Below are 13,822 nucleotides of genomic sequence, written 5' to 3' on the forward strand. Positions count from 1 at the left end.
GATTGGTCCTGTTATGCGCTGGGTATTTCCCGACTACATGTCGATACTTTCTCTCCTTCCCTATCTGGGCGTTGAAATCGCCCATTAGTATGATGTATTGTTTTTCAGGTACCCCTTGGATGACATCGACCAACTGATCCCAAAAGAGTTCCACTTTCTATTTGTGCATTCCGTTGTCCTCATTTATGTGTTCATGGGCATTCACAATAGTGTATATTCTATTGGTAGATTTGAACACCAAAATTGATAGTTTTTCAGATTGGGACTCAAATTGGACTATGGAATCCAGGACATTCTTGTTTATTACGAAGCCAGTTCCTAGGCGTGGCATGTTTTTCATGACACTTTGACCAACTTTCAGATCTTGCCTTCCTCCCTTCTTCAGAAATTCTGTATAGTCGTTTGGGCTTCACCCTGTCCTGAAAACTCTTTATTCCTTTTTGGTTATTTTCTCGCAGATCCATCTACAAACATCTCTTCTGTAATTTGGAATTCTCGTAGGTCCTTCTCAGTTTCCTTAAACCAGTTCGGCTTGGTTTCCTTATTACGGAAATAGTCGAAGATTCGTTTAGTTATCCTTTCCGGTTCCATTCTTAGGATGTGGCATTAGAAGTCAATTCTCCTTTTCCATATTGTGTCGGAAATGCTTTCTGATTTACTATACAGTGTTTTATTGCTGATGTGCGAAAGTTCGTTATTATGGAATTTGGGGCCTAGAATTTTTCGTACTATTTTCCTTTCCTTTATCTCCAACTTTTCCCTTAGACCATGCGTAGTTATATATAGAATTTCTGCTGCATAAAGGGCTTCAGGCTTGACTACTGTATTATGATGTCTGATCTTGGAATACCACTAGAGGAATTTTTTGTTATAGGTGTCTTTCGTAAGCTGGAAGGCTGTTTCTATTTCGGTTCGTCGAGATTCCATTGCTTTCTTCACAAGACCGTTCCAAGTGATCCATTCACCAAGGTATTTGAAGTTTGTGACGAACTCTACTTTTTGTTCCCCCTCTTTCAAATATTTTGGAGGATTCATAATGTTGGTTATTATTTTGGTCTTTCCAAAGGCGATTTTGAGACCTATCTTCTCTGCCTGCTTCAGCACTTCGAAGGACTGCTACTTGGCTTCCTCCCACGTCTCAGCTAGTAAGGCCATGTCGTCTGTGAAAGCTAAACATTTGATTTTGATACCCTTGTTTACCGATCCCAGTCGAATTCCACAACTAGTTGTCTTATCCCATTCTCTGACTACCTTCTCGAAGGAAAAATTGAACAGTATGGGGGACAATCCCTCACTCTGTCGGACACCAGTTTTGATCTCAGAAGGAGCCAACAATTCTCTCATTAATTTGACTTTGGAGAATGTATTTGTGGGAGTTTCCCTGATGAGGTTTCTTGTTTTGTTGTCTAGACCGAATTGTTTGAGTACAGAAAGGAGACTTTCCCGGTCTAGTCTGTCATACGCATTTTGGAAGTCAATAAAGGTGATGTTATGTTTTTGCCCTAGATTTCTGGTATGCTATGAGATTTTTAAGTTCAGGGTTTATTCCGTACAGGATCTCCCCTTTCTGAATCCCGCTTGATATTCACCCAACTGATGATCTAACTGTGGTTCTGCAACCCGACAAAGATAAAAACAGGAATGATAATAAAACCCCATAAATATAACCAAATGTGCACAAGAAGCAAAATACTTACCATCGAGCAGGAGCAGTATTAACAAAACCAGCGTGGAGGGCACAGAACATAAGGGAAAGGACTGGGTCGAGCTAACTACTTGAGGGGTTGCCAAGTCAAGATTGCTAAATGAAAGCAAGATTAATGTTAAAATAACTTGAACTTTTCTTAAAATTAGGAAAAATTTAAACAGAATTTAGGAATGAAAACTGTAGAACAAATAATAAATTTGTAAATAATGTCTTTCAATTATAGGTAAAAATAAATTTTTAAAGCAAAAATTACTATGAGTGCGCACTCGGATAACAACGTAAAATAATTTTTATGTAGTAATAAATAAGTAAACAGAAGAAAGATAAAAATTGTAATAATTCAACTCATTAAATTAGGAGACAAATGTCTATTTTTAGGATAAATAAAATCGTGAAAACACACTCAGATTACAAGCTACAGTTTGCCTTAGAATAAATGAATGACAAATGTTAAAACGGATCCGTGCATTAAATATTAATTACATAACTGGCCAGCTTTTCTTGGTGAGTAAGTATACTACAATTAATCACAATAAACTGGAATTTGCTTCCGGAACCAGTACACAAGGATTTCAATCACCCCGAAACACGGAAACACACACAATATTTAAGGCAACGATAGCAGACGCAAAAAAATATTCCACACGTAAATAATTGAAAGGACACAAGAGAAAATCGCACGAACCCGAATAAAAATATGTCTCAAATAAACTACAAATTACGAAGGGAAACACTTAAAATTTCACAGACCACAAAACAATGGTACACACGAAGCATACAGCTTCCCAAAAACCGAAGCCAACATCCGACTAAAGAGACAATAGGCAAAGCCCACACAAAATTAGCGTACCGGAGATAAGATAAAAACATGGCACGCAATAATGAAAGAAGAAGGAAAGAAAAACGGACGCGAATAATCTGAGGAGGGCAAAGTATCATCAAGAAATAGGGAACAAATTCCAGTTTATTATAACCAGAATGTTACAATAATTATATATAGTCTTTTAAATTTAACATTTCTTCCAACCAAAATATTAATAAAGTATTTAAATGCCGGTTACACAATTTTAATTTTAGGAGGCCTTGGAAAACGGTAATGGCCGAATAAGACCGGAAATAAACCATCCCTTTAAGTAATTAAACAATGAGCCATTACGAAAACAATACTAGTACATAACGTCTTTCAAAACGTTGTCAACAGTCCATCGGATGCCACAAATATGAACCAAGAAATGTAAAAGGTAATCCACCAACAAAATTAATAATAATAATAACTTTAAGAAACAGAAAAAGGCAGCACAACGATAATCTCAGTTAAATTAAAGTAATGGAATAATAGGTCTCTCACCCGCGCATATACCATGTTCCAGAATTACTCCATAAGAATAATTTGGATTTAGAACATTACCAAAATCACGTTAAGTTACATTTTAATATTTAGCAGATACAATTTATATCATTAAAATGTCCGATAAAGAAGAAAGTCCAGCTTAATTTAATGAATAAACGGTGGTCGCCAGGTCCATAAACAATAGGCCTAATTTCAATTACAGTAGCGGAGTAGAGACGAAGTAATATTAACAGTGTTGCCAAAACATTTCTTCTAATATAATAGTTGTCGCAGATAGCTTGATACACACGTTCTTCTCCAAATAATCCGGCAGCAGAACAGTTTCGAAACAATTAAGTAGATACTTGTACTTACATTTTTGGGTGTCCAATTTAATATACTGTAATCCAATAGCTTACGTTCTAGACCATTTTGTAATGAAGAACCCTCCTTCAGATAGTTCGGTCACACTAATATTAAAAAAAACTGTAAATATGAAACACACAACATTATTGCGCTATAATTAAGGCAATGCCTTAATTAACGAGGCTATTAGCCTGGTTTATCAAACTCCACTCCAACAACTTTCAATCGCATTTTGTACACAACTTCTCCAAACGCGTCCATCTTGGCGATCTGCCGGGAACAGATTGGCGTTCAGTCCAGTCAAGCCGCGGGTCGCTCAGTTGAACATGGACACTGCGCACACTCAAGTCAAAGTTTGCTTATTGAGCCAATCAGAATTTCGAAGCAACCGACGTAACAATGGTAAGAAGATACATTTTAAATCGCCACAGTTTCAGGCACATAATTTAACGGCAATGCAAACAATGGCCGAGAATTGCAGATAAAAGTCCCCACACACAAATATACAAGTCCAACAATGAGGGTATCGTAATTTATTGTCTCAGTTCTGTCCTATTAAGTAAGGCCTTTGAGAATATCTTATATGTAATATCCAAACGTGATATGCCTCTATAGTTGCTGGGGTTCATTTTATCCCCCTTCTTGAGATCCGGGGGGATGAGGGCCATCTTCCATTCTTCTGGAATTCTTTCTTTGACCCAGATTTCTTCAAAAACTCTTTGTAGGGATTCTATTGCTTCCTTGTTGGCATTCTTCCAAAGTTCGGCTGTGATCTGGTTTTCTCCTGATGCTTTGTTGGTTTTTAAGGCTCGAAATGATCTTTTCTAGTTCCTCGAAGGTTGGCGGCTGTGAGTCAAGATTGGTATTTGTTGGAACATTAAATGCCATTTTTTCCACATCGTCCAACTGATCCCAAAAGAGTTCCACTTTCTTCTTGTTCTTTCTGTTGTCCTCATTTATGGGGGCATGGGCATTCACAATAGTGTATATTCTATTGGTAGATTTGAAAACCAAAGTTGATAGTCTTTCAGATTGGAACTCAAACTGGACTATGGAATCCAGGACATTCTTGTTTATTATGAAGCCAGTTCCTAGGTGTGGCATTTTTTCATGACACTTTGACCAACTTTTCCCTAGTATACCCTGCACCCTTCATAGTCAAAGTTGTTTCATCTATATATCCGGTCTCCTGAAGTGCCGTTATGATAATTCGACGATTTCTCAGAGTGTCCGTAAGGTGTTTTAACTTTCCATTTTTAAGAAGAGGATTATCATTGAAGGTGGCTATGAAATTTGGGTATTTACATTTGATTTTGTTTGAGGTTTCAAGACGCTCCGACTCGTCTTTGTGTAACGCTGCTGACTCTCCAGAGTCCGAATGTCTGCTTGTGCACAGCGGTGCACCTGAGGTAATTTTATTTCACACTAGCAAATGTGCCCGTGCTTCGCTACGGTATTCTGCATTGTATACGAATATTGACGTAAATACTGTACATGCAGTAAATAAGATTGTTTTAAAATAGTATGTTTCTTAGCGTTATCCGAGAAACAATATGGAGAGGTCCCTATACGTTGTTTCCAGTGTAAAGTGCTTGTTACGGATTTGTGATGATAACGACAGGCTCACTTGCCTACTGCCATTCACAATCGAGTTGGGAAGTTTACATTATAATTGCAGGCCCCATTGCCTACTGCGCGGTCACAATCGATTGGGGAGTTTCCGTTACAATGGCAGCCCCCTTTCCTACTTCCAGACATATTACAAATTGAGGAGTTTTTATTATAATGGCAATAAACTTCCCTACAACCAGTCAAAATTGAGTTGTGCAGTTATCATTATAATGATAGGCCCCTTTTCCAACTGCCAGCCAGCTTCCTGCCAGTCACACCAAGTTGATGAGTTTCCATCAAAATAGCAGGCCAGTATGCCTAATGCCAGTCACATTTTAGACGGGTACATCTGTTTATAACTGCGGGAACGCTTGCCTACAGCCAAAGACTGTATGCTGCATGCTCCCTTGCTTTCTGAAAGTCAAATCGAGAAGTGAATTTTTCATTACAATGGTATGCCTGTCTCATTAATGCCAGTTACACAGGAATTGGAAAAGACTCCATTCCTACCGCCAGTCATAGTCGATGTGCGGAGTACTGATTACAATAGCAGACACACCCTTTCTCGATCGCTACAAACTCGACATCAGTGAATATATATAGTTCGACATACGAAAGTATGTGCTTGTTTACAATATTGCAGACCTTCATTTACAGATTAACTGCTTCTAAACGGTACATCATATCGAGAAAGGATTGTACAATAAGACGCCGGATTTAGCGGCCTAAATTGCTGGTCTTATGATATCTCATATATTCATGGGTCAGATTGAGTTAGAAACTTGGAATAGGGTAAAATTTGTGTAATATTATCTCACATTGCATTGCTTTTCGGATAATTAAGTGACAGCTACATACATAGCATTTGGCTCACATATGGCTACTGGGTGGACCAATTTTCGTGTAGAGTATGATGATTCTAGCTTTCCTCTAAATGATGGAAGGTATGAATTATGTATGTGAAAAGTACAACTTTACTTAACATCGAGAAATAGAGGAAAATCAAACGTAAAATGGATATAAATACGACAAAAAGTCGTAAGACCAAGGTTGTAGATCACTCCAAATTGAACGGGGATTGTGCCATCCGTTATGTGATAAAACTTCCCGAAGGTCTGCACCATCATTAAAATTGCCTCCATATTTCGATATTCTTCGGGATAGAAAGGGAAAAATTTAAAGCTCTTGGAAGTTTTCCGCCCGTTACAGGCTAAAACGTAAAATTTTGCCAAATTTCAGTTTTCTTTCTCGACTGGCAGATTATGCCGCAATCTGAGTTTTCGATGAGAAGTGTAAAAAGTAGGACTTTCAAGAAACTAAACCAAAACATATGCAGATGATCATTATTACCCCTTAAGCGTGTAGCTGTACGAAAATTTCGACAAAATAGTCAATGTACAGGCAAACAGTAGTTACGATTTTATTTACATAGATAAATAAGGAACCTGCTCCACGTACAACACCTTGTGGGCTATATCCGCTGGACTTAACCGGAAAAACGGACCGTTTATGATATCTCCCTTATTAATCCTCCTGTCGAAAAAATGCACATGAAAAAAAGTTTTAGAGATGGAATTCCATCACGTTTGGTCGATTTCCAGTCAGGTTGGTCTTGTACTGTATATATTGTGTAAGAGTAAAATCACCATTTCGGTTCCCTATAAACCGCCAGTCCATTCCGGGAACATGAAATGTTATTGACGATTAACACGTAGCGTTTGACAGGTGGATGTTAATGTAAAGTTTGACTCAAATATCTTCAGTAGTTTTCAAGTTGTAAAACATACGCTTTACACGCACCCGCTCTTGAGTTAAGTCCGGTGGGACTTGTACTGGAAAACGGTCCGTTAATGATATCTCCCTTATTAATCCTCGTATTGAAATGATGCACATGAGGGAAAAAGGTTAAAAATGAATTTCCATTAAGGCAGGTGAATTTACATTAAGTTTGGTTGTCTATATTTTGTGAGAATGCAAAATGACGGTTTCGGTTTCGTATAATCCCCCAGTCAATTCAGGGATTTAGAAACAATATTTGCCCTAAAACCTACCAGAGGACAGGTGGATTCTAAATATCAAGCTTGGTTTAAATATATCCAGTAGTTTCCAAGTTATAGACAAAGAGACAAACAAACAAACAGACACCAAAACTGAATATATGCAGATGGTCATTATTACACCTGAAACGGATAACTGTACGGAAATTTCGCCAAACTTTTCAATGCACAGACACACTCTAGAAGTGCAGACCTTTATTTCGATAGTTACTGCTTTGTAATTGTATGACGTATCTACAAACGGACTTCACCATCAGACGCCCCTTTCAGTGCTCTACATGGTTGGTCCTATGACATCTTCTCGTATCTCCTATATTCATGGGTTAGATTGAGTTACAGTCATTGAATGGGGTGAAATCTTGTACAGTTTTTGGATGCTACTTTATATTTTTGATTCTCATGTGACAGCTAAAATCATAAAATTTGGCTATAACATTGCCAAAGGTCATGTCCATGTGCGTGCCGAATGTCATGATTCTACCTTTCCTATAAGTGTGCCAAATGGTAACATATACGTGTAAAAGTACAAAATCAACTTGTATTTAATGTACACTGACTGACAGTGCAAATGCAACACCAAGAAGGAGTGGTCAGAACTTTATGCCAATTGCAGGGTAGACTGACGTCACTGAGGTATGCTCATGATGTGAAATGCGCCGCTGTGCTGCGCACGTAGCGAACGATAAATGGGACACGGCGTTGGCGAATGGCCCACTTCGTACCGTGATTTCTCAGCCGACAGTCATTGTAGAACGTGTTGTCGTGTGCCACAGGACACGTGTATAGCTAAGAATGCCAGGCCGCCGTCAACGGAGGCATTTCCAGCAGCCAGACGACTTTACGAGGGGTATGGTGATCGGGCTGAGAAGGGCAGGTTGGTCGCTTCGTCAAATCGCAGCCGATACCCATAGGAATGTGTCCACGGTGCAGCGCCTGTGGCGAAGATGGTTAGCGCAGGGACATGTGGCACGTGCGAGGGGTCCAGGCGCAGCCCGAGTGACGTCAGCACGCGAGGATCGGCGCATCCGCCGCCAAGCGGTGGCAGCCCCGCACGCCACGTCAACCGCCATTCTTCAGCATGTGCAAGACACCCTGGCTGTTCCAGTATCGACCAGAACAATTTCCCGGCGATTGGTGGAAGGAGGCCTCCGCTCAGAAGACTACCATTGACTCCACAGCATAGACGTGCACGCCTGGCATGGTGCCGGGCTAGAGCGACTTGGATGAGGGAATGGCGGAACGTCGTGTTCTCCGATGAGTCACGCTTCTGTTCTGTCAGTGATAGTCACCGCAGACGAGTGTGGCGTCGGCGTGGAGAAAGGTCAAATCCGGCAGTAACTGTGGAGTGCCCTACCGCTAGACAACGCGGCATCATGGTTTGGGGGCGCTATTGCGTATGATTCCACGTCACCTCTAGTGCGTATTCAGGGCACGTTAAATGCCCACCTCTACGTGCAGCATGTGCTGCGGCCGGTGGCACTCCCGTACCTTCAGGGGCTGCTCAATGCTCTGTTTCAGCAGGATAATGCCCGCCCACACACTGTTCGCATCTCCCAACAGGCTCTACGAGGTGTACAGATGCTTCCGTGGCCAGCGTACTCTCCGGATCTCTCACCAATCGAACACGTGTGGGATCTCATTGGACGCCGTTTGCAAACTCTGCCCCAGCCTCGTACGGACGACCAACTGTGGTAAATGGTTGACAGAGAATGGAGAACCATCCCTCAGCACACCATCCGCACTCTTATTGACTCTGTACCTCGACGTGTTTCTGCGTGCATCGCCGCTCGCGGTGGTCCTACATCCTACTGATTCGATGCCGTGCGCATTGTGTAACCTGCATATCGGTTTGAACTAAACCTCAATTATTCATCCGTGCCGACTCTTTTTTTCCCCCAACTTTCATCCCTTTCGAACCACTCCTCCTTGGTGTTGCATTGTCACTGTCAGTCAGTGTATTAGGGATAGAAATACGACGAAAAGTCCTAGAACAAAAGTTGTGGATCTCTCCAAAATGAAACGCCATTTGCTTTGTGACTTGTGATACGACTTACTGATTAGCCACCAATTACCCCGAAACGAAGGTCTGCACCGCCGTTAAAATTGCATCCATATTTCGGAATTTTCCTGGGCCAAAAGTTATACATTTGCATAGCTTAGAATATTTTCTCAAAGGAAAGAGTGTACAGCATTCGGGATTAGCACTCGCATACATACGTGGTAATTAAGGAAGAAAATAATACAGTTTAGTAAGTTGAATTTAATAGAAAATGGATTATAACTGAGGACATCCGGATGACGACAAATATATAAATACCGGTACCAAGTGAATGTATTGGAAAATCAAATGCTCCTCAATAAATTATGCCGGTGTGAGTTAGGGATATAAGAAAGCGGTAATCGGAGAGAAATTTAGGCGCAGGGATTCTTAGGTAATCAGATAAGAAGATGAATATTTGTGTTATTACTTAAGCTATTCGAGGACGGTTATAACCTCCAATGATATTCCGCCAATATCCCGCAGAATGGCCGATTGACGACTCTCTTGCTTTTTACCCAAGGAACAACCACGAGTTTAAAGGAATGATGAGGAAGATGGCAATACGTTATGTCCCTGCTGGCAAGCAGTCAGAGACGTTGCCATGGTAACCCATATATTCGTTATCGCTCTGTCGGTCACTCATGGTGGTGGTGGTGGTGATTATTGTTTTAAGAGGAAGTACAACTAGGCAACCATCCTCTATTTAACACTAATCAGAGGGAAAAGTGGAAGGGATCCGACACTTCGAAAAATGAAGATATCGGTCAAAGAAAGACAAGGGCCACAAAGGGCGTAACATGAAAGACTCCCTAGCCCTCGCAAACCTAATAGCGTCGGGGTCGGAAAAAAACAAGAGTTGACCAAGTGAGGTCAGATAGGATAGATGAAAGTGAGGAGCCTGGCACAAGTAAGTGGAAGAAATGCCGGGACTCAGCTGTGGGCCCCGTGGTCGCCAACCCACGCTCCAAAATTCAGAGCCCTTGAGGCCCCTTTTAGTCGCCTCTTACGACAGGCAGGGGATACCGTGGGTGTTATTCTACCGCCCCCACCCACAGGGGGTTGTCGGTCACTCAATGCCGAGCATGGTATCGGCAGAAAATAGTAAATTTCTCCGTCATTTGAAGAGTAAGGTAAATTATGAACATAACAAAAGTTGTTTATGATGAAGAGGCCTTTCACATACGGTCCACAGAGTTTACAGAAAATCAATAGTATAAGAGAAAATGGAGGAAAACCGTTGTGGTTTTCCTATAAAACCCCCGTCTTTTCATAGATTTTAAAATGATATGCATATCGAAACCTTCCCCGGGGTGAGTATACTTTAAATATGAAGTTTGGTTGAGATCTATCCAGCCCTTTCGACGTGATGGTGGATCAAACAAACATTTTTTTTATTTTTTTTATTTTGCTAGATGCTTTACGTCGCACCCACACAGATAGGTCTTATGGCGACGATGGGACAGGGAAGGGATAAGAGTTGGAAGGAATCGACCGTGGCCTTAATTAAGGTACAGCCCCAGCATTTGCCTGGTGTGAAAATGGGAAACCACGGAAAACCATTTTCAGGGCTGCCGACAGTGGGGTTCGAACCTACTATCTCCCGAATACTGGATACTGGCCGCACTTAAGCCAAACAAACAAACAAACAAACAAACAAACAAACAAACAAACAAACAAACAAACAAACAAACAAACAAACAAACAAACAAACAAACAAACAAACAAACAAACAAACAAACAAACAAACAAACAAACAAACAAACAGAAACGAGCAACTTTATTTATAAGACTAGCGAATGTACCCCTGCTTCGCTACGGTATTCTACATTGTATTCGAATATCGAAGTAAATAGTGTACATGCAGTAAATAAGATTGTTTTAAAATTGCATGTCTCTTAGCGTTATCCGAGAAAGAGCATGGGGAGGTCCCCGTACGTTGTTTCCAATGTAAAGTGTTTGTTACGGATTTGCGATAAAACGGCAGGCTCGCTTGCCTACTGCCATTCGCAATCGAGTTGGGAAGTTTACATTATAATTGCAGGCCCCATTGCCTACTACGCGGACAGAATCGATTTGGGGAGTTTTCGTTAAAATGGCAGCCCCACTTTCCCACTTCCAGACAGATTACAGTTGAGGAGTTTTTATTATAATGGCAGGCAATTACCCTACTATCACTCGAAATTGAGTTGTGCAGTTATCATTACACTGCCAGGCCCATTTTCCTACTGCCAGCCAGCTTACCGCCAGTCACTCCAAGTTGGTGAGTTTCCATAAAAATAGCAGGCCACTATGCCTAATGCCAATCACATTTTAGATGAGGACATTTCTTTAAAATGGCGGGCACCCTTGCCTACTGCCAAACACAATCGGGTAGGGGAGTTTTAAACAAAACTGCATGCTCACTTGCCTTCTGCAAGTCAAATCGAGAAGGGAAATATTCATTACAATTGTAGGCCTTCCTTACTAATGACAGTTACACAGGAGTTGGAGAAGGAACCCTTTCCTACTGCCAGTCAAAGTCGGTGTGGGGAGTACTGATTACAATAGCAGACCCACCCTTTCTCGATCGCTAAAAATCGACATCAGTGAATATATATAGATCGACATACGAAAGTATATGCGTCTTTACAATATTGAAGACCTTCATTTACAGATTAACTGCTACTAAATGTACGTCATATCGACAAAGGATTATACCATAAGACACGCCGGATTTAGTGGCCTAAATGGCTGGTCCTATGATATGTCATCTATTCTTGGGTCAGATTGAGTTAGAAACGTGGAACAGGGTCAAGTTTTTGTAAGATTATCTCACATTACATTACTTTTCGGATAATTATGTGACAGCTACATACTGAACCCGAGTGACTTAGGCCCATAGTCAGTCATGATTTGATTGGTAAAATAATATGGTACATTTATTGGAATACAGAAGTGTAGTTGAAAATATTTCGTTTATGTAATGTCGAAATCAGAGCGAAGGAAGGACGACAGACTGGAGCCTGACGGATTAGCTCAATACGACAACTTTTAGCTACTTCACAGCAGGGAATATCATTAGTTGGCGAACAAGGAAATACAGAGTCCACAAATAAGTCTTGGTCAGAAAGAGAAGGGGGAGAGTCATACAAAGGAAACTCACAACATGAGTAATACCTTGGGATATTTTTGGCAGGACGGAAATTCCGGGAGCTCGTGGAAAATTACAGCGGCTGCGTGTACATTCACTGGCCTAAGTTCGAGCAGGTTGAGAGTTAAATCACGTGACCGCTTGCCGGCCAATCGTAAAAATTTAATGGAAGGCTCAGGGATACCATCTTAAGGAATGATGGATGAGATATTTTCGTAACTACAAAAGTATTCAGTAATAAATTATTGTGAGTACACGGATGGATGTAATGAAGTTATTAGATGTCACGCATGGAAAAATAATCAATAATTATTGGCAAATTAAATAAATTGAAGGCTGGATTTCTTGGAAACCAGACAGCTTGAATGTCATTGGCTGAAAGAAGACCACGTTGTAAGGGACGCTTACGAAGGCGCGAAATGTGAGGAGCTAAATCTACCCGTATCTCCTAAATCTGTGATCACCAGGAGTTCATATTTAATTCAGCAGATATGCTAGCGGAGTGGATTAATTTGATGTAAATTTTAACTTCCAATTCGGAGTGCAAGTACCGATATTAAAAATCCACCCCCTCCCTCAGGGGTATGACGTCAACGAATCCGCGGGAAAAAGGCTTCATCCATATATACGGGGCAAGGGATCCTCGCCAGGACACTTGAAGTGAATCTCGGGAGCTGAATTGACGGTCGCGGGACACTTGAATTGAATATCGGGAGCTGAACTGTTGGTCGCCGCTAACTTAGAATTCTACGGACGTACAGTCATTTAATGGCGCGAGCATCCGCCAGTGTTTGTAAAATGTGATCGCGCTCAAGCAACATGAACTAGAAATAGTTAACGTAGGACAGTGTTTGTCATTTATGAATATCAGTGATGTAAAGTAATTACACTGCAAGAGAGTAGTATAAATTATATCAAATAAGTACGTACATAATAGACTGTGTGACGAACAGTACTTTAAGGAAGTAGTAGCCTGTACTTTGCTATATCGAACCGATGTCATGAACATGTCAAGAGTGCCGTACGAAACAAGCGTATCGCGACGGGCGTAAAAGTTGACACCTCGTCGTACGTGTCCAGGTCCATTGTGCGGTAGTTGGACGAAGATTAAATAGTGTAAATATTAAATTCTTGGGTCTAGGATAGTAATTTGTTGTATCCAAGTTAAAGTATACAGTGTTAACGTTGTAAATGGTGAAGGTTTGTGGTAATCAAGATATCAGTGTAAAATGGTAATGTGCCAGGAGATCTTTTGTGGAACTACGCCATCAAGAATGGAGGAGTAAAACGCAGAGAGGGGCCGGAGGAGCCTCTCATCTGCAAAGCTGTAATGGAATACCGATAACTAAGATGAGTACTAAATTGTAAATAATATTTGGGAAATGTTATCGTGATGGGAAAAATGGGAATAATTTGATTATACTTGGTTACCTTCTGTAACAAGATGAGTCGCTTAACGACCCCATCCTAAATTTGTAGCACGGACAGTAATAAATAATAATAATGTACATAATCGGGTCTTTTATGTATTCAGTTTGTTGGAGATGTAAATTTGTATATATAGGGTAGTACGTTAAGT

General features: G+C 40.8%; 1 protein-coding gene across 1 annotated transcript in view; it reads left to right on the plus strand.

Moving 5' to 3' along the window:
• The window catches only part of LOC137498203 (prolyl 4-hydroxylase subunit alpha-1-like), a 698,966-nt gene that overhangs the window by 100,609 nt on the left and 584,535 nt on the right, over positions 1-13,822 (plus strand). Inside the window, exon 3 of the mRNA XM_068225776.1 lies at positions 109-224. Coding sequence (XP_068081877.1) covers positions 109-224 — 116 coding nt within the window. The remainder of the gene's footprint in view (positions 1-108; positions 225-13,822) is intronic.

Source organism: Anabrus simplex, chromosome 1 (genome assembly GCF_040414725.1).
Source record: "Anabrus simplex isolate iqAnaSimp1 chromosome 1, ASM4041472v1, whole genome shotgun sequence".
Classification (NCBI taxonomy): domain Eukaryota; kingdom Metazoa; phylum Arthropoda; class Insecta; order Orthoptera; family Tettigoniidae; genus Anabrus; species Anabrus simplex.